Source organism: Myotis daubentonii, chromosome 1 (assembly GCF_963259705.1).
Source record: "Myotis daubentonii chromosome 1, mMyoDau2.1, whole genome shotgun sequence".
In the NCBI taxonomy this organism is placed as follows: domain Eukaryota; kingdom Metazoa; phylum Chordata; class Mammalia; order Chiroptera; family Vespertilionidae; genus Myotis; species Myotis daubentonii.
Genome location: NC_081840.1, coordinates 932494 through 955248, shown reverse-complemented (window position 1 = coordinate 955248; position 22755 = coordinate 932494). Strand labels below are relative to the sequence as shown.

The window sequence follows — 22755 nt, the reverse complement described above, 5'->3', positions numbered from 1 at the left end:
CATAACAGCAGCAACATGACAGTTAGGAAGTAGCAACGAAAATAATTTTATGGTTGGGTCACGACATGAGGAACTGTATTTAAAGGGCCAGAAGGTTGAGAACCACTGCTATAGAGTGCACGTTAGATACATGACGGTTGACTGGGGCGTGTCTGAACTTTAAAAAGCAGGGCCAACACGTGTCCTTTAGGCCTGGATTTGGCTGCACACATCAGAAAACAAAAACGGTGGCTCACATCTCAGAGGCTGTGAACCATGCCCCAGGGTGGCTGTCCCAGCCACGGTCCGCAGCTGCCCCGTCACCAGGGACCCAGGCCCTGCCGCCCTGCTCCCGGCAGCCTGTCTCCCGGACTCGGACAGCTCCACTGCAGCTCCGGGCCCGCTCTAGCGCCCGGAGGGCAGGAAGGGCACTGCCTCCTGCTTCCTAGAGCAGAGCGCTCTGCTCCCACCTTGCTGCAGGGCACTCCGTGGGGGAGGCGGGAGTGCATCTTGCCCTTACAGTGCCCGGCTCTGAGCAGGAAGGAGGGAGCGTGGCTGTCCGCCGGCAGCTATGGCCTCTGCGGCACCCAGGCAGGATTGTGTAGATCTGACAGACCTTCGTTTCTGTCGTGCCAGCATAGACGGGAGACGTGGAGCATGCGGTGCCCCTCGCCCCATAGCTTTTGGCTTTGCCAACGTATTTCAGGTAAAATTAGGTACTTAGCTTTCTTGTTGGTGTGACTGGAGCAGCAGCAGCTGCCAGCTCACCAGCTCCTGCTGCTGTGGAGGCCTCCCTCCACACCTGTGCCCGCCCTCGCCCTCGCCGAGGCCTCCTCCTGACCCTGCTCCCCGCCAGAGAACGAACTTGAACTTGTTTAGTTACTGCGAAGCTACTGTGTTGCTGAAAAGTGATATGAACATGAGCTTCCTTTTTAGTTCGGCAGATGTTGGGGTTAGAAAGGAAGAAAAAGCCCGCTTCTGGAGTTTCAGCTCTCACATGAGGAAAGGAAGAGGGCAGGGCAGGGGGCAGGTCTACAGACCGAGGCCACTTCCCAGCTTTCTCTTGCGCTCCATTCCCAGGAGCGCACAGCTGCTCGGTCCCCGACGCCGCTCAGGGCCCGCAGGCACAGTCCTGGGCAGCCCCTCGCTAGGACAGACTGTGCTGATGGGAGCGCCAGCGCCTCTGACCCGTGACGCCAGCAGCAAAGATGCCTTCCCTTCCCTTGGCACCTGGAAGGTCTGCCGGCCCTCCTCTCCCCTCCCCCCGCTCCCGGAGTGACCACACTGCACACGTGTGTGCAGGCACACGCAGTGTCACGTCGGGGGCACGGCAGTGAGAGATGGCGTTGGAGCTGTCTGGATGGAAAGTAAAAAATGCATTTTTATCAGAAGAGTAGCTGTGCATGCGTTGCTCGTCCACTGGAGAAGCTCTCAGACAGAACACACGTCTATTTTCTGTAGATGTCCTGGGCGTGTGCTACTCCTGTGGTGTCCCGTGTGTGGCCTGTGGCCGAGGTGGACACGGGAGTCATGGCACGGTGCACCTCGTGCTTGGGGAACGGGCCGCGGCACGGGGCCTGGGTGGAGGGAGGCGGGGCTGGGACCGCTGCCGCAGCCCGTGCGTCTGCAGGTCATGATGGCCCTGTCCAACCACCTGAACGCCGTGGAGTCGGAGAAGCAGAAGCTGCGCGCGCAGGTGCGCCGCCTGTGCCAGGAGAACCAGTGGCTGCGGGACGAGCTGGCCAACACGCAGCAGAAGCTGCAGAAGAGCGAGCAGTCGGTGGCCCAGCTGGAGGAGGAGAAGAAGCACCTGGAGTTCATGAACCAGCTGAAGAAGTACGACGACGACGTCTCTCCGTCCGTGAGTGGTTCTGTGGGAGCGCGGGCGTCCCGCGGGAGGCGGGAGGGGCTTCGGCGCAGGGCCCGGGTCTCCCCTCCAGGGAGGCGCTGAGCAAGATCGCGGGTTGCGGTCCTGGGACTGAGTCCCTGGGCAAGTCATAGACATTCCCTTTTTTTTAATTTTTAATTTTGTTGTTGAACTTCTTTTTAGGTTTTGTGGGTTTTTTTGAGAGAGAGAGAAACATGGTGAGAGCAAAACATTGATCAGCCACCTCCCACACGCCCCCCACCAGGGATCCAGCCCGCACCCTGGGCATGCGCCCTGACCAGGAATCGAACCAGCAACCCTTTGGTGCACGGGACGACACCTAACCAACAGCCACACTGGCCAGGGCCTTTTTCTTTTAATTCTCACCCAAGGATATGTTTTTCATTGATTCTGGGGTGAGCAAAGAAGGGAGAGAGGGAGAGAGAAAGATTGATCTTTTGCCTCACATGTGCGCCCTGACTGGGGAGTGAACCCACAACCTGGGCTTGTGCCTTAACCAGGAATCAAACCCACGACCCTGACCCTTCAGTGCAAGGGATGATGCTCCAACCACTGGACCACCTGGCCAGGGCCATAGAAGTTCTCTTTGCCATATTCTTTTCTTGTGTGTTTTTTAGAAGAAGGGTCAGAAAGTGTAAAATACGGTAACTATCAGGTCCATGGCAGAGAGGCAGCATTACCTGTGACGGGTCTGCCCAGCTGGGCTCTGGCGCCCTAACCCACTGCAGTCTGCCGTCCATGCCTGTCAGGTGCTGGACTCTCTAGGTCCACAGCCACTGTCCAGTCCTGACCCAGAGTCGGGGCTGACTGTGGCGGATGGTGCCGTGGGCCTGCCTTTCTCTGCGGAGCCTGCCCGCCCCAGGACACCTGCTCTCTGCAGCCTTCTGCTGCCTCCCTTGAGGCCCTGCCAGCTCACCTGTGGTTTCTGGAATGTTACGGCTCCAAGGATCTCAGTTCCCCCCTTTCTGTCTTTGGATGTTGATCTCAGTCTAGACTATTTTTCATCCAGTATTTCTAATTCAGTTAACTTAAAAACAATACCTTTTAAATGTTAGATTCACACAAGAGGTGAAAAGATAGAAAAGCATCCCCACCTGCCCTTACCCAGCTTCCCTACGTCACGCCTCACATCCCTGCAGTGCATGTCGCAGTGAACGCAGCCGCTGTAACAGCGCCGCAGGCTCGTGGGTTAAAGAAACAGACCTCGGCCGCAGTTCAGGGGGCAAAGCTGAGACACGCCGGCTGCAGGTTCTTCCCTGCACGCAGCCCGTGTTCCCTGTCCCAGTCCGTCCTTCCTGCCCAGGCCCATCCTGAGTCTGCCCTGCATTTGAGCGCCCACTTTTATTTTATTTCATTATTTGTTACTTTTTTGAGCTCCCATTTTTCATTGCCCGCCTGGTGCTGGGCCTGTTCACTACATAATCTGTGATCAGTGCATCCCACCCGTGTGTCTTCAGTCTGATCCCTCGTCCTAAGCAGACATTACCCTGTGTCAGCTTGGGCTGCCACACAAAACACCACCGACGGGGTGGCTCGGACCACAGACACTTCTCCCGTCCTGGTGGCTGGAGCCCGAGACCGGGCACCCGCAGGGCTAGTGTCTGGTGAGGACTCTCTTCCTGGCTTGCAGACGGTGGCCTGCTCGCTGGGTCCTCACAGAGTGGGGTGGGGGCAAGAGAGGACACGCTCTGGTGTCTCCCCTTATTGCGGCAGGAATCCCACCACGAGGGCGTCCCTCACACCGAGTCATACGCAGCTGGAGGCAGCCCAGTGCCCCAGGCCTGCGGTGGACTCGCCCAGGTCTGCGCGTGCAGCCAGCGGCGCTTCACGTTTTCACATGTGTGGTTTACGAGTGGGTTTATTTCTAGTGAGAGTTTCCCTGCTCTGTTTGAACGTCCTCAGAGCCCAGACAGATTGTGGATAATCCTGTGTTTGATCTTAAAAATGGACCATCTTTTCTAAGGTTTTTAAAAATATATATATTTTTATTGATTTAAGAAAAGAACGGAGAGGGAGAGAGAGAGAGAGACATCAGTGATGAGAATCATGGATCGGCTGCCTCCTGCACGCCCCACGCTGGGGATCGAGCCTGCAACCCGGGCATGTGCCCTGACCAGGAATCAGACTGTGACCTCCTGGTTCATAGGTGCACGCTCACCCACGGAGCCACGTGGCCGGGCTCCAAGGTTTTTGATTAAAAAGGTCAGAGCAGAGGTTTTGTCGCCCTGCGCGCTCAGGTAGTTCTGGGTTGGTTTCCAGGAGGACAGAGACTCCGACTCCGCCAGAGAACCACTGGACGACCTTTTCCCGAACGATGACGACGACCCCGGTCAAGGAAGTACGCGGGCCGGGCGGGCAGACGCCGCATGCGGCAGAGGGAGGCGGTCTGTGCGTGGGACGCGGTTGCGGTGGCTCGCGGGCGTCTGGGTGGCACAGCGCCTCGCAGGAGCACGTGCACGCTCGGACCCGCGTTTCCCCAGAGCTTCAGGGTTTTCGTGTTGGGATGCAGCGGCATCAGGCCGGCCCCTCGGCCTGCGCCAGGCACAGCAGTTTGGAGCGGGAAAAGCAGGGCTGTCTGCCTGGCCGAGGGCATCTCGTTGCGGGGGGTGTGTGTGTGTGTGTGTGTGTGTGTGTGTGTGTCTTGGGGGTTGTGTCACCGGAAGGGTGCCGGAAGGTTACCAGCCTGCCCAGAGGTTGCCGGCCAGGTGTCCGTGGTCGGGGGGCCACGTGCCGAAACGGGGCCAAGGCTAGAGGGGAGTTTAACCAGGACGCCTGGGGACCCTGTGCGCGCTGACGCGGACCCTCTCTGCAGTCCAGCAGCAGCACAGCAGCGCCGCGGCGGCCGCGCAGCAGGGCGGCTATGAGATCCCAGCGCGCCTGCGCACCCTGCACAACCTGGTCATCCAGTACGCCTCGCAGGGGCGCTACGAGGTGGCCGTGCCCCTGTGCAAGCAGGCCCTGGAGGACCTGGAGAAGACCTCCGGCCACGACCACCCGGACGTGGCCACCATGCTCAACATCCTGGCCTTGGTGTACAGGCTAGTACTTCCTCTGTCTTTCATTTCTCCAGCAGTTTGGTTCCAGTTCAACAAACCTTTTTCTTTAATGATTTCAGAGAGAGGGGCAGAGAGTGAGAGAGGGATAGAAACATCCATGATGAGAGAGAATTACTGATTGGCTGCCTCTTCCATGCCCCCTACTGGGGATCGAGCCTGCAAACCGGGCATGTGCCCCTGACCGGGAATCGAACCGGAGACCTCCTGGTTCCTGGGTCAACGCTCAACCACTGAACCACACAGGCCGGGCTCAACCAACAGTGTTTGAGACCCAAGCGTATGTGAGCCTTCGGGTTGGCTGTGAGGCCCTCGGGCTGAACACGTAGCTCTGTTCTCAGGGGAGTTGAGCTTCCCTCTCTGCTACACGGCCCGGGACGGAGGAGGGTGTCCAGAGTCTTAGCTTCTCGGAGCCTCCGCTCCTCATCTCGCAGACGGGGTGGTGACAGTCCCCGCTCAGAGGGCCGGGCAGGGCGGGGGGACGCCGGGCCTGCGGGCAGACAGAATACTCTCGGTGCTTCATTCCAGAGACCAGAATAAGTACAAGGACGCCGCCAACCTGCTGAACGACGCCTTGGCCATCCGCGAGAAAACTCTGGGCAAAGATCACCCCGCGGTGAGTGGGCCTGACTCTCCCTCCTTGTAGATGCTCGGCTTCCCTACGGTTTTCACCGACGCGTTTTCCTATCGAACCCGCAGGGAAGGTAAGCGCTGCCTTTCCGCTAGATGGCACAGGTAGGCCCTCACGCCGCCTCCCGCCAGCTCCCGCGGGGACTGGCACCAGCAAGGCCAGCGCACGCCTTGTCCCTCCCAAATGGAGCACGCGCTGTAGTTCTTGATCCTGAATCGAATCGCATGTCTTGTGAAATTCTCTCCTGCAGAACTGGGTCCTTTGTTAAAGTCTGCTCCCGTTTGCACACAGGCCTGTGGTGGGCTGTGTGGTTCCCAGTGAGATTTATTAAAAATCAAGATCCCGCGATGCTGATTGTAATCCCAGCACCTGTGGTGTTGCTCTGTGATCTCTGTCCAGTGAATTGCTTCTTGCTTTTGATGGAACTCGGTCCCTGACCGCCCTGAGCACGCCGGCCATGCTCACCCTCTCGCCGCCCCCGTTGCAGGTGGCAGCGACTCTGAACAACCTCGCCGTGCTTTACGGCAAGAGAGGGAAGTACAAGGAGGCGGAGCCGCTGTGTAAAAGAGCCCTGGAGATCCGAGAAAAGGTGCGGCACCGCGTGGCGCTTTATTGATGCATTAATCTCACTTTTACTTATTTTGAGTTAACTGTGTTGGGGTGGCCTTGTTAATAGGGTCACGTAGGTTTCAGGTGTGAGTTGGGGGCTCTTAGAGGACTTCCGGTTCACCTTTTGACAGAGGACCACTGTAGGTGGGCACTGAGGGTTTACGAGAAGTAACTCGTTCCACAAGGTGGGCCACCCTCGGATGCAGCTGGCCCTGCCGTCGGGGTGCAGGGGCGGGGCCAGGAGTGCTGCTGAGGGAGGGCTTGCTCGGGACTGGGCGTTCCCTCGGCAGCGAGCATGTGCCTGCCCGGAGAGTAGCCACCGAATAGGCTTCTGCAGCTTTAAAAAGGGAACGTGCTTTCCAGACCTAAGGATGGACTCAGCTGTAGATAAGTCAGTGGACGTCTGCCCGCTGCTGCCTTTATGCTAATGGCACTGAAGGGTGTAGCTTGTGCTTTCGGCCGCGCTCAGCGACTGTGCTCAGGGTTAGAGAGCGGGCCAGCTGAGCCGGGATGGCCCGGGACGCTTAGCTGGTGTTTCTGTGGTTGCGTCCTGGGGAAGGGGAAACGCGCTGCCCGTCCTCGCGTCCCCAGTGAGACGTCATCCTGCCGCCTGCCCGTCCGTCAACAACAGGCCCCGCTTGGCCGGCCGGGTTGGAACCGGGAGGACACAGGACGGAACGCGGCATTGCAGGCTGCGTCGGTGCCTCCACCAGATCCGCTCACACTGCTGCCCTTTCCGTCAGGCACCGGGAGATGCTCATGGAGGGCGGGGCCTCTGCTTGGTGGGAGTGGGGGACTTAACAGATCAGAAGCACAGCCCCTTCCCCAGAGCACAGGCCACGAGACTGCACTTGGGAACGTAGGGTTCTGATCGCTGGCCTCTAGGTCGGAGCCGGAGCATCTAGAGCGGGCTCCTCCAGGGCCTGGGGGCATGGGGGTGTTGGAGCTGAGCCTTCAGTGACTGAGGGCAGAGTCCCGGCAGGGAGAGGAAGGAGTGTGGGAAGGGAGGGGAGGCCGCGTGCCTCCTGGGGAGCCTAGGGGGAGGCACTGATTGACAGTGTGACTCCTCCAGCAGGGGCTGCATTGGGAAGAGCTTGCATTCCTGGGGCCTGCACTTTAGTGGGTGAGAGTTGTAATAGAAGATTAGCTGGATAAATAAGGTAGCTTCAGGTAGTGGTACTTGCAAAGAGGGAAAACGAGGTGATGTGCTTCTGAGCTAACTGGTGGGCCGGGCTGAGGTCTCCTTAAATTGGATGGAAGGGGTCCCATCCACGGGGCCTGGAGAGCACCCTGGGTGAGCAGCTGGAGGGGGAGGAGTGTTGGCATCCGGGAGGGGCGGAGGCAGGGAGGGGAGGTCCTGCCGGTGGGGGTGGAAACACGAGGGAAGTGGCTGGGGTGACTGCACGTGAAGGTGGGCTGGCTGGGCGGGATTGGGCGGGAGACTGGGAGCTTCTTTGAAGGTTGGTTGCACAGGAAGGCGTCAGACAGGGCTGGCTAAGTTTGGGCTGTTCCAGGACTTGGCAGTCATAGTAGCATTGGCTTTAGAAAAGCCAGTTTCCTCCTCAAAATGTGCATGACGTTCCCACCACGTAGGGTCGTTGTAAGATTTAAGGAAGCTAAAGCATGTAAAGGGAACCAGCCTCTCCCCCGCCCCCCAAGAGAGCCCCCCACGTTCTGGCTGCGTCACTTCCATCACAGGGCACGGAGCCGCACAGCACCGCAGCCTGGAGGGGCAGCCTCCGGGCGGACACTCAGGAAGGGCTCACATGGGGGGCGGACTGGCTGGTGGTGAGGCAGGCGGAGGTGCTGACACCGTGCTTTGTTCTCAGGTTTTGGGGAAGGACCACCCGGACGTGGCCAAGCAGTTGAATAACTTGGCCCTGCTGTGCCAGAACCAGGGCAAGTACGAGGAGGTGGAGTATTACTACCAGCGGGCCCTCGAGATCTACCAGACCAAGCTGGGGCCCGACGACCCCAACGTGGCCAAGACCAAGAACAACCTGGTAGGTGGGCAGGGCCGCGGGCAGCGGGGCGCGTCCTGGTGGAACTGTCCCGAGCGGCGCGCTCACTCGCGGGAGGACGCTAAGCACCTCGTCTCCTTTCAAGGCCTCCTGCTACCTGAAGCAAGGGAAGTTCAAGCAAGCGGAGACCCTGTACAAAGAGATCCTCACGCGTGCGCACGAGCGGGAGTTCGGTTCTGTGGACGGTAAGGGTGCCCTCCTTTCTGCGCAGATGCTGCTGCGGCTGCCTGGCAGTCCCGATGCCAGCCCGCAGTGGTACACCCGCGTCGTCACAGCAGTTTCAAGATGCAGCTGACCTGAGTGTTAGAAATGACTTTCCAGACGGCGTCAGAGGAGGGGCGGGCACAGCTGGGTGCTTGTGGCACGTTTGTTCATCTCCAGTGACACGGTGGACACACGCGTGCTCACCGGCATCTCTCACCTCCGTGGGGTGATGGCCACCTGCCTCTGCTTTTCACGCTGTCCTCTCCAGAGTCCATGCCTGTTTCAGGCACAGCCCAGATGCACCAACTCTAGAAAACCTCCCTGGAGTCATTCATGCTTTCTAGAATGTTCTTACCGTGCTGGCGGAGACCTGCCAAAGTGCACATTCTCCACCGGCCCAGGCCTGCTGGGCTCCCTGACTTCTGGAGCCCAGGCCTGGCCGTCACACCCTCGGCATCGGAGGTGCTCAGGGCCCAGTTCTGGAGGGAAAGCTGTCAGGGTTCCAGTGGCTCAGGAGGCCGCGGGGACATGGGGCACTTGCTTCCCTTCACTAGGCGTTCACTGATGTTGGAAGGAGGACGGGTGCTGCTTGTTGTCGGACTCTTGTTCACGGCGAGGTTGCTCACATTTAAAACTCCGAGGGCTGTGTGCAGATTCCAGCGTTAAGTTTCATGATGGCCCTCGCTGGTGTGGCTGAGTGGGTAGAGCATCGGCCTGCGGACTGAAGGGTCCTGGGTTCAGTTCCGATCAAGGGCACATGCCCAGGTTGTGGGCTTGATCCCCAGTGGGGGGCGTGCAGGAGGCAGCCAATCAGTGAGTCTTTCTCTCCCTGTCTGAAATCAATAAAAAATATATAAAAAAAGAAAAGTTTCACGATGGGAACCCTCACGGGAGTCGGGTTTGCTGACGCCCTCAGGTCTGGTACGTTTCCTCCCACACCTTCTGTCCCCCACGCCGCCCGAGCCGGCCACCTCCTGCGAGCACGTGTGGTCCTGCCCTCCAGCCTGTCCTCCGTGGGGACGGCGCCCGTCCACGCGGGAGAAGTCACCCCTAAGCAGGACCCCAGAACAGCAGGAGCCTTGCGGTCCCTGGAACGTGGCCCCTTCTCACGGGGCTCGGTCAGCCTCCGCTGACGGTGTGGTGTTTTTCTCCCTCAGACGAGAACAAGCCCATCTGGATGCACGCGGAGGAGAGAGAGGAGTGCAAAGTGAGTTCCGCCCCAGGGCCCCGCGGGCTCGGTGCTGCGGGCTTCACTCACCACCTCCTCCTCTCCTGCAGGGGAAGCAGAAGGACGGGCCCGCGTTTGGAGAGTACGGCGGCTGGTACAAGGCCTGCAAGGTGGACAGGTGTGTCTGCTTCCCTGCAAACAACAGCTGTGGACGGCTGCTGGGCCTGAGAGAGCCGCTGGCCGGGGTCACGAGTGGGCAGCGTTCTCACGGGTGTGGGGCCCCGCCGTCCGGGTAAAACACGGCTCTGCGCTCGCGCTGCTGTGTCCAAGGCTGCCGACCTCATGGCAGTAGGAGAGGGCCCAGGGGACACGGGAAGGCGGCCGCAGAGCAGGGCCAGCAGCCCTGCAGGGACGTCTCGTCTCGGAGACCCTAAGCCGTGGCCCCCTCTCCTCGCTGCCTTGGCCTCCGTGTCTGCAGAGGGCAAGTGTGAGCGCCCGCACGGCCCTGTGAGCCGGTGCCTGTGCCTCCCACACCAGGCCGCCGGCCTGCTTCCTCCCGACCAGAACCCCTCCCGCTCTCCTGTCTGCTCGCTAACTCCTCCTCTAAGACTCAGTTTCCCAGTCATCTAGTTCGGGAAGTCTCTGCCCCCTGGCCCGGTTCCCCGTGGCGCGGACAGGTGTGCTGGGGGCGGGGGCTCTCGGACACGGGCGCAGCTGCTTCATGCGTCCCCTGACGGGCCGTCGCACCAAATGAACGGCCGTGGCTGGGCCTGGCAGGCTGCTGGGCACAGTGCCGAGACAGTCCCTGCTGGCTCTGCCCCGTCACACGTCAGCACTCATCCTGGGTGGTGAGGGGTGGCTCCCCCTGCCTCCCTCCGCGCCCTCTCCCTGCCTGACGATGCGCTCGCTGCCGGGAAGCGTGGTGGTCCAGACTCTGTGGCGGTGGCCAAGGTCCGAGCCGCCCGGCAGCTCTGGGAGGCGGGAGCTGGAGGGAGAAGAGCTGCTGGTCCCCTTGCGTGGGAAACGGGCCATGGCGCCCGAGAGCTATTTCTCACCAACACCAGTCCTCAGATCCGCGCTGGCGGCCGCGGCCGCTCGGAAGCACGTTAACAGCTCAGCACGTGTGCTCTCTTCCAGCCCGACCGTCACCACGACGTTAAAGAACCTCGGGGCGCTCTACAGGCGCCAGGGCAAGTTCGAAGCTGCAGAGACGCTGGAGGAAGCCGCCATGCGGTCACGCAAGCAGGTCGGTCAGCCCCTCCCTCCAACGCGCCTTACTGAGATCTTGACTTAGAGATAGAAAGTTCGTAGTATGTATTAATTTTACAAATAAGATGATATTGTTTAAATACTGTACGTCTGACCCAGAAACACGAGTAGCAGAAGAGAACCCCGGTCGATCCAGTTCTCCAGAATTGGAATGGGCGCCCAGAGCGGGGACAGCGTGTGCACACGTGTGTGGTGGGTCTAGTGCCCAGGGCGTGTGAAGACAAGGCCACGGGGCATGGGGCGCAGAGCACCTGCTGGGCCGCACGCCCGTGAAGGTGCCCGTCTGTAGTCGGTAGGGAACGCACTTTAAAGCCACACGCGCTACTTCACACCCAGCGGGGTGGCTGCGATGAACAGAACGGGAAGACAGTAACTGGCACGGCGTGTGCTGCTGGGCCGGGACCGGGGCCGCCACACAGAAACCACCGCGTGAGCCAGAACCCCCCTCCTTGCCGCACACGGCAGCTGAACGCAGGCCCGCGGCCCAGGTGCCGCAGGTCCTTGTCGGTAGGTCCGCTCCGGAGAGGCGCTGTGGGCGCGAAGCAGCGGGGCCTCCGGGGAGGACGCAGCGCTGGGTCCTGTGAGCCTCTGGCCGCGCTGGCGGCGCTGACCCGCCGAAGCCGTGTCCTGTGTGCTTTCTGTTCACAGACACCTACGTGGGTGGATTGGTGATGCGTTAGCACCAGTTCAGGGCCCAGCACCGGCTCAGGCCTGCGGGAGGCCCACCTGCACAGGCGTCGCTCCATCTGTGTGCGGCACACCAGCCTCGTGCACCTAGGGACCCTGGGCGCGCCGCAGCGGGGCGGGGCTGTTCAGGCAGCGAGCGTCCAGCAAATGGACAGAACGCGGAGAACGCGGACTGAGTCACAGACGGAGCAGGGCACTGTTCACAGCGCAAGGAGTGTTGCCTTGGCGCCTGGCGGGCCGTGCACACCGGTGGCAGGTGCCTGCGAGAGCACTGGGTGTGGGTTTGGGGTTACGGGAGTTCTGGCAAGCGGGTGAGCGCACAGCGCACAGTGTGGCCTCATGCCGCTGGGCTGTCCCGTCATCCAGGCCTAGAGGCACCACGTCCACGTCCACGGGGGCGTCGCACGAGGTTCTGAGCAGTAAGAGGTCGGAGGACTGAGGCGCTTTCCTTCACCAGCTGAGAGTAGTGATGCCCCTCACAACTCGCACAGGAAGTGCGGGGCACCGAGGCCAGTCTCCTGGGTGAGGAGCACTCGTAGTGGCTTTGGTTGGGCCGGGCCTCCCGAGGAGGAGGGCCCATCGGCACAGGCGAGCGCTCCACGAGCCGCTGGTGAACCGATGCGGAACCAGAGGCATGTCGCCCGCAGTCATCGGGCCCTGACGCGCACAGGAAGCGCTGTTGTGTGTTAATCCGCCACATGCTATTACAGACGTGTGAAGTGGCCTGAAGGAGCAGGAGTGCCTGCTGCTCAGCACTTGGCAGATGGAGCGTCTGCTCTGGACGTGCCTTTGTAGTTAGTGGCTGGTCTTCGGTGTCACACTGAGAACACAGTCATCCTTGAGTTTCCAGCAGGTGCTGCCTGGGAGGCGTGCACGCCAGGGAGCTAGTGGGGACGCTAGACACGGCATTTCCGTCCCACCACCACACTTCCAAACAGGAGCACTGGGAGGGTCCAGCCGGGACCATCACCGCCTGGTCCTTGGGCGTGCCGCCCGTGCCTCCCCTCCCCGCCCACCATCGGGCCTGTGGGGAAGCCGTCCCAGTGAGGGCACCAGGGCCCTTCCTGCCGGACCCCAGCCAGCGCCACTCGCTGCCTCAGCCTGTGACTTGGTGGGAGGTGAACGGGCTCAGGGCAGGCACCCCTGCAGGGCACGTCCCAGGACACGTGGGCGCTCCCTGTGGTTCAGAGCCTGTGTTTTCAGGGCGTTTGTTTGGAAAACCCTAATCAGCTTACGTGCTAACAGGTGAACCCTCCCGCCTGACTCGCAGGGTCTTGACAATGTTCACAAACAGAGAGTGGCCGAGGTGCTGGGCGACCCCGAGGGCTCGGAGAAGCGCCGGAGCCGGGAGAGCCTGACCGTGGACACGGTCAAGTATGAGAGCGGCCCTGACGGAGGGGAGGAAGTGAGTATGGGCGTAGAGTGGAGCGGGGTAAGTACAGCGCGCGGCCCCGCCCCCGCAGCCCTTCTCCTGTAGACTCTGCTTCCCTCCGCTCCAGCCACAGCTCCGCTTCTGTAAGTCCTGTCACCTGCTCGCCCTGAGCCTGTGCCTCCTGGAAGTGGCCGTTTTCTCTCCATGAAAGCTGTTGGCCTAACTTCCAGCACCTAAATGCTGATTGAGTGTCCTGGTTGTTTAAAGCACAGTCCATAATCCGGTTTTACTTTAATCATAGGAAGCGTGCAGATGACTAACTCGCTTGTTAACTTACCTCTTCCCCGCTAACTCCAGCGCCCCTCACTTACGGCCCGGCCGCCGTAGGCCTGGTGGGAATTACTGTACAGGCCTTGGACGGGCTGATGTTCCCAGCAGAACTTGTCTAGGGAAGGGGCAGGACAGGGGCAGGAAGGTTCGGTGGCCGCGCTTCGTGTCCCACCGTGGTCCCGAGCGCCAGTTCTACGGGGGTCGGTCCATCGCCCTTCACGACTCCCTGCCACAGTTTTTCGGGTCCAGAACCCGGCCGGTGTTTGAGACATGTCAGCCCCTGGTGGCTCTGCGGGTGGCCTCCCTCGTGGTGGCCCGTGGGTGGGGCCGGTGCAGGGAGCCGTCAGGGAGTCAGAGCTGGCAGCTTGGGGTTCGCTGTATCGGGAGGAGTGGCTGCCGGTGAGCCTTGCCGCCCAGGTGCGCTGATTTTTCGAAGCCGCAGTAGTGCACCCTCAGCTGTCACCGCAGATGTTTTGCTGAGAAGTTTTGGCTTTCTCGTCTGTGTTTTTAAATCTGTGTTATCCTTTGGGATTTCCTGTGGCTGCAGCACTTTGGTAAAGGTGAGCCTTTGAAATGTTCTGTACAGATTGTTATTGGCCACAGTTACAGGGAGAACATCTGGGCCGTCTGTCCGCAGCTTCCTGGCTTTGGTTTTTTCTGTGCCAGGACAACCAATCAGCATCTGCTGTGATCACTCACGCCCTTGGGCGCAGTCCCTGCTCGCCCTCAGGCCTGCTGTGTGCGCCCCCCTCCCGGTGCTCTCTGCTCTCCTCCGCATGCGTCTGAGGGCGGGCCCTTTGCTAGTCGGCCGCCGCACCGTGCAGGTGCTAATGCTCTTGACGTTCGGCAGGAGCGTCTCCTGAGACAGTATTTCTAGGTCAGCCTGTCTGACATCGTGATGACACAGCTGTTGCTGACCGTCTTCAAGGCCGAGACTCGGGGGAGGGCTGCCTTCTCCCGTGCACGTCCCCTGTTTCACGTTTCCCTCCTCACTCGGCATGCACTGTCCCTGGGGGTGCTCACACCCGGGGCTCGGACACCTTCATGGTGGACTTTCTGGCCCTGGTGGCTCTGCATCTCTGACAGCCCGTCCCGGGCACGTGGAGGAGCCTGGGTCTTAGCGCCTGGGGCAGCGCAGGAGCCCTCTTCCCGAGTGGAGAGTAGGGAAAGCAGCAGAGGGGCAGTGGCCGCCCAGCTTAACGCGGCGGCTGTGGCGGCTGGGCTCACCGCTGGTCACCGAGGCCACCACTTAGACTCGGCCTGTCGCCTCACGGGACGGCCTCGGCTCCCAGGCCGGCTTCCTCAAAGCTCTAAGGTTCCAAGGAGGGAATGCTGAGCTCTCCCAAAATTTGACAAGTTTATTTCTTTATTTTTTAAAATATATTTTTATTGATTTTTTACAGAGAGGAAGGGAGAGGGATAGTGAGTTAAAAACATCAATCAGCTGCTTCTTGCACCACCTCCTACTGGGGTTGGAGCCCAAAACCAAGTACATGCCCTTGACCAGAATCGTACCCGGGACCCTTCAGTCCTCAGCCCGAGGCTCTATCCACTGAGCCAAACCAGTTAGCAAGCATGCGGTCCGCCAGCGGCGAGTTTGGCATGCTGGGGTTAGGGTGACAGGTGTTATTTGTAAAGCATACTTCTATTGAGAGGAGTCAATAAGGCAGCAGGCACACGCAGAGGTTTGAGGTCAGCTGTGTTGAGGTATAATTGCTCGCAACCAAAGGAGCCCGGCCTGAGGTCACGTGTGATGCGATGGTCACCTGCAGCCATGCTCCGCCTCCTGCAGGGAGAATGGCGGCTCACGCTGTCTGCGGGCGGGGGGCCCGGCCACGGTGAGAACCGCCCCCTGTGGCTCCGACAGGCCTGGCCTGTTCTCTGCTCGACTCAGTCGTCCTGAGGACTGTGACCCAGGCCTGGTGAGGAAGTGCCATCGAGGCTTCACTTTGCATCGGGCTTCGCATTAGAGTCTAGTTTAAGAAGAAAGTCAGTGCTCTCTGCAGCCGCCCCACAGGGCGGAGCGAGTGCTGTGGGCAGGTCCAGGAGCGGGCACAGCTCCTCCAGTTGCAGCCAATTCCATCGACAGGCAGGGTTGCTCTCAGCACCAGAAACAGCCTTAGAACAGGGCAGCGAGTCAGGTCAGGGCCCTGCCTGGGGGTACTGGGCATCTGGGCCAGCACAGAGCTGGGCACAGGCTGTTAGAGACGAGAGCAGGAAGGACTGGCCCCAGCCAGAACCCCATGTGAGGGTTGGGCAGGGGCTTGGCCCTAGGGGACCTGCTCTCCCCAGCAGGCCTGGAGCCATCCTGGTGGTTCTGTGAGGGGCAGCTGCTCCTGCCCTCTCCTCTGCAAGTGCTGGGCTGAACGGAGGTCCCCGTCTGGGCACCTCTGAGGGCATCCTCCTTGATGGTCCTGCTAAGCACACAGATGTGGCTGCAAAGGAACCTTTAGGGGTGAAATTGGACTCCCTTGGCCCCCGTTCATGTGGCCTCGTGTTGGCTGATAGGCACGTGTGTGTCCGGCCACTGGGAGCCCCAGGCCTGGTGGCGGAGGCCCCATGTCAGCCTTCCCTCCGCACTGTCCCTGCTGTTGGCGGGGCCAGTTCTCTGCCGGTCCTTCAGGAGCAGGTCCCTCTCTTCCCACACTGCTCCCCCGTGGTGTTTCTGAAAGCTTCAGTACACTACGCTTTTACCCAGGGTTACTGGGGAATTGGGTACACTGTGGCCTAGAAATAGATTAGCCCTGGTTGGTAGTTCAGTTGGTTAGAGAATTGCCCCAATACACCCAGGTTGCAGGTTCGATTCCCAGTCAGGGCACATACAAAAAGTAACCAGTGAATGCATAAACAAGTGGAGCAATAGATCGATGTTTCTCTCTCTCTCCCTCTCTTCCTTCCTCTCTCTAAAATCAACCAATCAATATATTTTTAAAAAGAGATTAATATTCATTTTAAAGCTAGAGGCCCGGTGCATGAAATTTGTGCACTGGGGGAGGGAGGGGTGGTTCCCTCAGCCCAGCCTGCACCCTCTTGCAGTCCAGCCCTCAGGGGATGTCCGACTGATGGCTTAGGCCTGCTCCCGCCACCACCGCTGTGCTCGCCAGCCATGAGCCTGGCTACTGGCTGAGTGGGCTCCCCTTGTGGGAGCACACTGACCACCAGGGGGCAGCTCCTGTGTTAAGCGTCTGCTCCCTGGTGGTCAGTGCATGTCATAGCGACCAGTCGTTCCGTCATTCGGTCAATTTGCATATTAGCCTTTTATTATAAAGGATTTGTGTGGAATATATTTTTAAAAATTGAAGAACACTAAGTCACCTGAAACCCTTACAGGGATCCCGGCTGTGCTAGCCAGTGGGCAGAGCTCCCGCTGTGGAGGGCTGGGCCTGCCACGGAGCAGGAGCTGTTCCAGCTGCAGGTGCAGGGGCCCACTGCCCCAGCCCTTTTAAAGAAACGTGTCTTTATTGTTGAAAGTATTACACATGCCCTTTCCCTCCCCCACCCTTCCCGCACCATTGTCTGCCCATGAGCCATGTGTGTATGCATATACGTTCATGGGCTAATCTCTTCACATACATCAGTCTGATGCATGCTCCTGAGGCCCAGCTGGTTCTCACAGGGTGTAAGGGGGTGAGCGCAAGTGGTGGGCAGACCACTGCCCAGCCCCAGCCCCAGGGCACCATGCTGCCCCAGCCCAGTGCCAGCCTGTGGCCAGGACGGAGGGGAGGGGAGGGCTGAGCGACCCGGGGGAGGTCTCCCCTCTGCTGGGGGTCCAGCACTGAGCTCTGATGTGAAGGCGGATGTGCTGTTGATGGAGTTATGTTACATTTTACCACCTTCTGCTGAAGAGCAGCAAGAGCTAATGTTTTCTTGTCCTCCCAGCGCTCACGGGGAGTTGGTAACAAGTTTTATTTTTCCATTTTAAAGATGAGAAAAATGAAGCTCGGGCTGGTTAAATGACTTGCTCAGCGTCCCATGGTGAGTCAGAACGGCTGGGGCTTTGGTGCCAGACGGCCGGGTCTCTCCGCAGGCCCAGGATGGCTGCTGCCCGTGGGAATTGATTCTAGAAAGTACTTTACTGGGGTTGTCAGTGCATGTTCAGAAGGTGCCGCAGACCTCAAGCCTCTGCGAGGTTCGTGTTCTTAAGAGAAGGCCCTCCCTCCCCCGGGGGAGGGCTCACAGCTCAGGAGATGGTTTCAGGGAGTAGAGCCGCCACGGCCTCCGCAGCCTCTCTTGGCCTCTCGGTGTTGCCCCTGCAGAGCCTCCTTCCTGACCGCTCGGTGGCGCCTTTTTATTTTTATAGCAAGTGTCAGGGAGGTCCTGGCAGGGCGCACCCAGGCCCTGGGAGCACTGGCTTCCCCCGTGCACGGGCGTCAGGCCCAGCCCTGCTCACACGGGGCCGCCGGCCGCAGGTAGTCCGAAGCCCCCAGTGCCTGCTCTGTGACCTAGAAATACTGCGAGCCGGCGGGCGGCGCGCGGGGGGCCTCCCTCCGAGTTTCACCTGCTCTCTCTCGTTTCTGTCTGACAGGCCTAGCTGCCTTGTGACTCTGTCTCCTGCATGACGGGCGGCACCTCCGGCTCCCCCGCTGCCGCGGCTGTTAGCGACCCTAGGATTCTTGTCCGCGCTCCACCTTGTGACGGGCATTCCTCTCGGTGCTGCTGTCCTTTGGGGGGTCCCTCTCTCTGTGTACACGTAGCTTTGCTGGATATGTACTTAGTAATATAAACTGTATCAATAAAAACCACTACTGTGTAACATACGAGCTTGAAACTTCAGAGCCCTTAGCTGTCACTTTGCTGGAAGGTAGTTAGAAGTGTCCGCAGGCGTGACTGCCGTGGTGGACGGTGGCCGTGGCCGCTGACTCGCTCGGCTGTGAGTAGGGCATGTGCTCCCAGGTCCTCAGACGGTGCCCCTCGCCGGGCCTGGCTCCCCGGCTCCCGTCCCAGTAGCAGCGCTGTGTAGTCTGTGGAAATTGGGCAGTTCTGCTTCTCTCTACTAATCTGTGTTGGTGACTGTGTACCTGTCTTTCTAACTTCTAATAAACTCACTGCAACTGACTGTGTCTCCGTGTCTGTCTGCTCAGAGTGTGTCCCCCTCCCCTGGACGCAGCCTCGCGTAGCGTCCTGGGGGCGCGGCTGCTGGCCCTTCCGCTGCGGTTCCTCCGGGAATAAAGTCTGCCCTCGCTCTCCTGCTCTCTGTTCCCCACACTCCCGGCGGGTCCTGGGCAGGGTCTGCGTGGCTAGGACGGCAGCGGGCCCTGCTGCTCCACACGTCCTAGTGTCCAGCTGTGCCTATAGAACGAGCGTTTTCCTTCATTTCCAACCACACTTATCATCCGCGTTGAATAAAAGTTAAAACGTACTGAGGACACAGTACTTCTAAGTGTGACACTGTGACAGCGTCTGGAGGAGGTTGTCTGGGGCTGGTGTCCCCTCCGGCCTGCTGCTCACTGCAGATTGGAGCTCAAGCCGCGACCTTCCCCAAGGCTTTGTTATCTTCTGTTTCAGTTCCTGTGGGAATGTTATTTTGTTTGAGCTTCTTCATGTTCAGAAGTTTTCATGGTCATTAGATACGTTTTAATTATATTTAAAATGGGGAGTTTCTGTTTAAAGTCTACTGACACCCTGGGAGCGGTCACTTCTGTGGGCTGGGAGTGGCGCCCTCCAGTGACAGGTCATGGCCTGGTTCTTGTCCCTCGGCTGTGCCCGGGCGGGCGGGCGGGGCGGGGCGGGGACCCCGGCCTCACCGTGTTCCCGTCTCTTTCAGGACGGCACTGGATCGCTGAGGCGCAGCGGCTCCTTTAGCAAGCTGCGGGCCTCCATTAGACGCAGCAGCGAGAAGCTGGTTAGGAAGCTGAAGGGAGGAGGTGCCCGAGAGAGTGAGCCGAGGAACCCTGGGTAACTATCTCCGCGCCCCATGTCCCACCCATTCAGTGCCGTCTGCTCCCCACTGACCCGGGCGCCGGTCCCGAGTCCCGGCCTCCCAGCGAGGCGGAGAGTCGCTGCGCAGCGTCCTGCCGGAGGCCGTGGCTCACGGCTCACAGGACCGTAGACGTCTCTGTCCCGTGGTCAGGGCCTCACCAGCGACAAGGGGCCTGCACGGTTACGCTGTGCATAGTGGCTTGTCCGCCTGCGTATGACCACCTTCTAAAGAATTAGCTCGACTTAGATCCTGAAAATCAGTCTCAATCTTGTAAAATCAAAGGCCAGCTCTGCCTGTGAAGCTTTGCCAGGGTCCAACCCCAGCAGGTCCAGGGGTCCCCAAAGGTGTGGACGGAGTCGGCGAAGAAGGAATGACACGGAGACAGCGTTCAGTTGATCAGCAGCCTAGCCAGGATCTCTAGCCAGGATCTCCAGCCAAGTTCTGGTCTGGATCTCCAGCGAAGTTCTGGTTAGGATCTCCAGCCAGGTTCTGTGTCCGTGTTCTCTTGCTAGGTTCTCCAGGTTCTCCAGCCAGGTTCTGTAGCCATGTTCCCTCGCTAGGTTCTCCAGCCAGGTTCTGTGTCCATGTTCTCTTGCTAGGTTCAGTCACCAGGTTCTAGTCAGGTTCTCTTGCCAATTTCTGTAGTCAGGTTCAGTCCAGGATCTTTTGCCATGTTCTCTCCAGCGAAGTTCTTCTGTCTCTAGGTTCTGTCTTCTAAGTTCTGTCTTGTTACATCTGTATTTATACCAGTTGATTCCAATCCTATCAATCTCTATTCCAAAGGTTAGGGCGTTTCTTATCTCCATTCCAGAGAGTAAAGATTATGTAGTTTAAGCATGATTGTTCGTAGTTAAAGTGATTAATTACCCGCCTGGCACTTAGTTAAGAGGTTTTATTCCCTCCCTAACTTCAGGGGAAAATCCCTACCTGGGGAAACAACCTTTCTCAGAGAGGTGACCTTGGTTAAAACACATAGTGCCAAGAAGGTGAGCAAACATATTAAGAACAGTATGCCATATATGCCAGGTCCCTTGAAACAGCAAGGATGGACCGGCTCCCGGCAAAGCTTCACACGGTGTTAACAGAGGGAGAAGGATGGTTTCAGATAGAAGGATCGCCATGTCAGGGCTTTAGCACGCGAAGCTCCGTGTGTTGAAAAGGGTTCGGTCATGGGTCTTGGGACCTTTGAACAGTGACTTTCGTGGCCAGAGGAGTTGGGTGCCCACGAGGGAGCCGGCGGGGTCTCTGCGGGGTCCCTGGCCTGGGCGCTGTGTTCGGACGCATTTCCCACAGGAGCACGGTTTTGTCAGTTCTTCCGTGAAACTCACTTTCAAAATGGCACGTACATGTCACGGGTTGATTCTAAGTACAACTCTATTCTATTTTTTCATCCTCACCTGAGGACATGCTGAGAGAGGAATGGAGAGAGAACCATCAATGTGAGGGAGAACACATCGATCAGGGGCCTTTCGTATGTGCCCCGACCGGGGGTTGAAGGTGAACCCCCTGGCATGTGCCCCGACCGGGGGTTGAAGGTGAACCCCCTGGTATGTGCCCCGACCGGGGGTTGAAGGTGAACCCCTGGTATGTGCCCCGACCGGGGGTTGAAGGTGAACCCCCTGGTATGTGCCCCGACCGGGGGTTGAAGGTGAACCCCCTGGTATGTGCCCCGACCGGGGGTTGAAGGTGAACCCCCTGGTATGTGCCCCGACCGGGGGTTGAAGGTGAACCCCCTGGCATGTGCCCCGACCGGGGGTTGAAGGTGAACCCCTGGTATGTGCCCCGACCGGGGGTTGAAGGTGAACCCCCTGGCATGTGCCCCGACCGGGGGTTGAAGGTGAACCCCTGGTATGTGCCCCGACCGGGGGTTGAAGGTGAACCCCCTGGTATGTGCCCCGACCGGGGGTTGAAGGTGAACCCCCTGGCATGTGCCCCGACCGGGGGTTGAAGGTGAACCCCTGGTATGTGCCCCGACCGGGGGTTGAACCGGCTCCAGCCGCTCTGGTGGTCAGGAAAACTGTTTTGCAGGTGATTCCACTTGAGGTTCTGTGGGTCGGAGCTCTCACGTCTCAGGACTGAGACCAGTTCCTCGGGTGACATTGGAGATAAGGAAGTTAGGTGCCCACTCACGTGTTTCCTTTGCCTTTTCTTTGCCAGTCCTCACCGGAGGGTGTTTTCCCGTTGACTTTTATCCAGGATGGAAGGGGAGGGGAGAGAAACATCCGTGTGAAGAGACCGGGATGGGTGGCCTCTGCACTGCGCCCCGACTGGGACCAACCGAGACGGCGGTGGGCGCCGGCACTCACCACAGCACGCGCCAGGGCTGCTTTGCGTTCGGAGAGGGGCAGGCTCGCCCGCTCCTGGCTGGCCGGGTCCACCTCAGACCCGTGGCGTCAGCCCGCGCCCGGCCTCTCTGCTGTGGAGGGAGGCGTGTCTTACAGCGTTTGGGGCAAGGGGGGCGACTTGGTTTTAGGAAGCGGCTGTTGCCCGGCCTCACCCTGGGTGGTGGAGCCTGGGCCCCATGGGCATCTGGAGAAAACCGCTGGGAAGAGCCTGTGCCGGGGCCACCGGCTCTGAAACGCCCGCTCTGGCCGTGACCGTCCTGCCCACGTGCGGAGCCGGCCGGGCCGCGGGCCTGGGGAGGGGAAGCAGGCTCCGCGTCGCCTTCGGAATGACTGGCTCTTGTTTTAAAGGCTACGGTGTCCGACTAAGGACAGTAACTACTGTCTCTGCGTTTTAGAGGAAACACTTTTTCTCAGAGCGGATGAGGGTCTAGACCGGAGGTTCTCAACCTTCTGGCCCTTTAAATACAGTTCCTCATGCGGTGACCCAACCATAAAATTATTTTCGTTGCTACTTCATCACTGTCATGTTGCTACTGTGATGAATCATCACGTAAATGTCTGATATGCAAGATGGTCTTAGGCGACCCCTGTGAAAGGGTCGTTCGATCGCCAAAGGGGTCGCGACCCACAGGTTGAGAACCGCTGCTCTCTAGTGTCCATCCCTGTGCGGAGTGAGCGCCCGAGCCGGCGAGCGAGGTGACCTGTGGCAGATGCTCCCTCAGGCCCTCGTCTGGGCCCTCGCTGCTTGCTCGAGGGTCTGTGTGCTGAAGCCTTCTCATTGCGAGGCCCAGCCCTGGCCCGGTTCCTGTGCCCCGGGCCCCCTCCCCTGAGAGCCCGTTTCCTTTCTCTTGGCATGTCTTCCTCCTCTCCCCCGGGAGGTCACAGCGTGAGCACCCACGTGCTCCCCCCCAGCCGGACACACGTGTGTAGACTGACACGTTCCTGTCATGTGCAGTCCTATCTGAGACGACGCCTTAGTGAACGTTTTGAAAAACTAAATGACTTTAGAGACTTCATCCCAGCCCTGGCCAGGTAGCTCAGTTGGTGAGCGTGTCATCTGCATACGCCAGGGTTGTGGGCTCGATCCCGGTCAGGGCACATACAAGAAGTTACCAATTCCCTGACCGGTTTGGCTCAGTGGATAGAGTGTCGACCTGCGGACTCAAAGGTCCCAGGTTCGATTCAGGTCAAGGGCATGTACCTTGGTTGCAGGCACATCCCCAGTGGGGAGTGTGCAGGAGGCAGCTGATCGATGTTTCTCATCGAAGTTTCTAACTCT

General features: G+C 59.5%; 1 protein-coding gene across 16 annotated transcripts in view; it reads left to right on the top strand.

Annotated features, from left to right (window-relative positions):
• Positions 1-22755, top strand: part of KLC1 (kinesin light chain 1) — a 49226-nt gene that overhangs the window by 18026 nt on the left and 8445 nt on the right. For 4 of the 16 annotated variants that reach the window (XM_059685423.1, XM_059685416.1, XM_059685429.1 and 1 more), the window contains exons 3-14: positions 1610-1840; positions 4127-4205; positions 4680-4905; positions 5449-5536; positions 6039-6140; positions 7990-8163; positions 8267-8366; positions 9543-9592; positions 9664-9731; positions 10691-10799; positions 12780-12941; positions 18976-19106. In XM_059685423.1, the coding sequence (XP_059541406.1) occupies positions 1610-1840; positions 4127-4205; positions 4680-4905; positions 5449-5536; positions 6039-6140; positions 7990-8163; positions 8267-8366; positions 9543-9592; positions 9664-9731; positions 10691-10799; positions 12780-12941; positions 18976-19106 (1520 nt within the window). Of the gene's footprint in view, positions 1-1609; positions 1841-4126; positions 4206-4679; positions 4906-5448; positions 5537-6038; positions 6141-7989; positions 8164-8266; positions 8367-9542; positions 9593-9663; positions 9732-10690; positions 10800-12779; positions 12942-17135; positions 17187-17736; positions 18267-18975; positions 19107-22755 lie in introns of those variants that run through there. The other 12 variants (XM_059685439.1, XM_059685396.1, XM_059685487.1 and 9 more) reach the window with 11 other exon arrangements.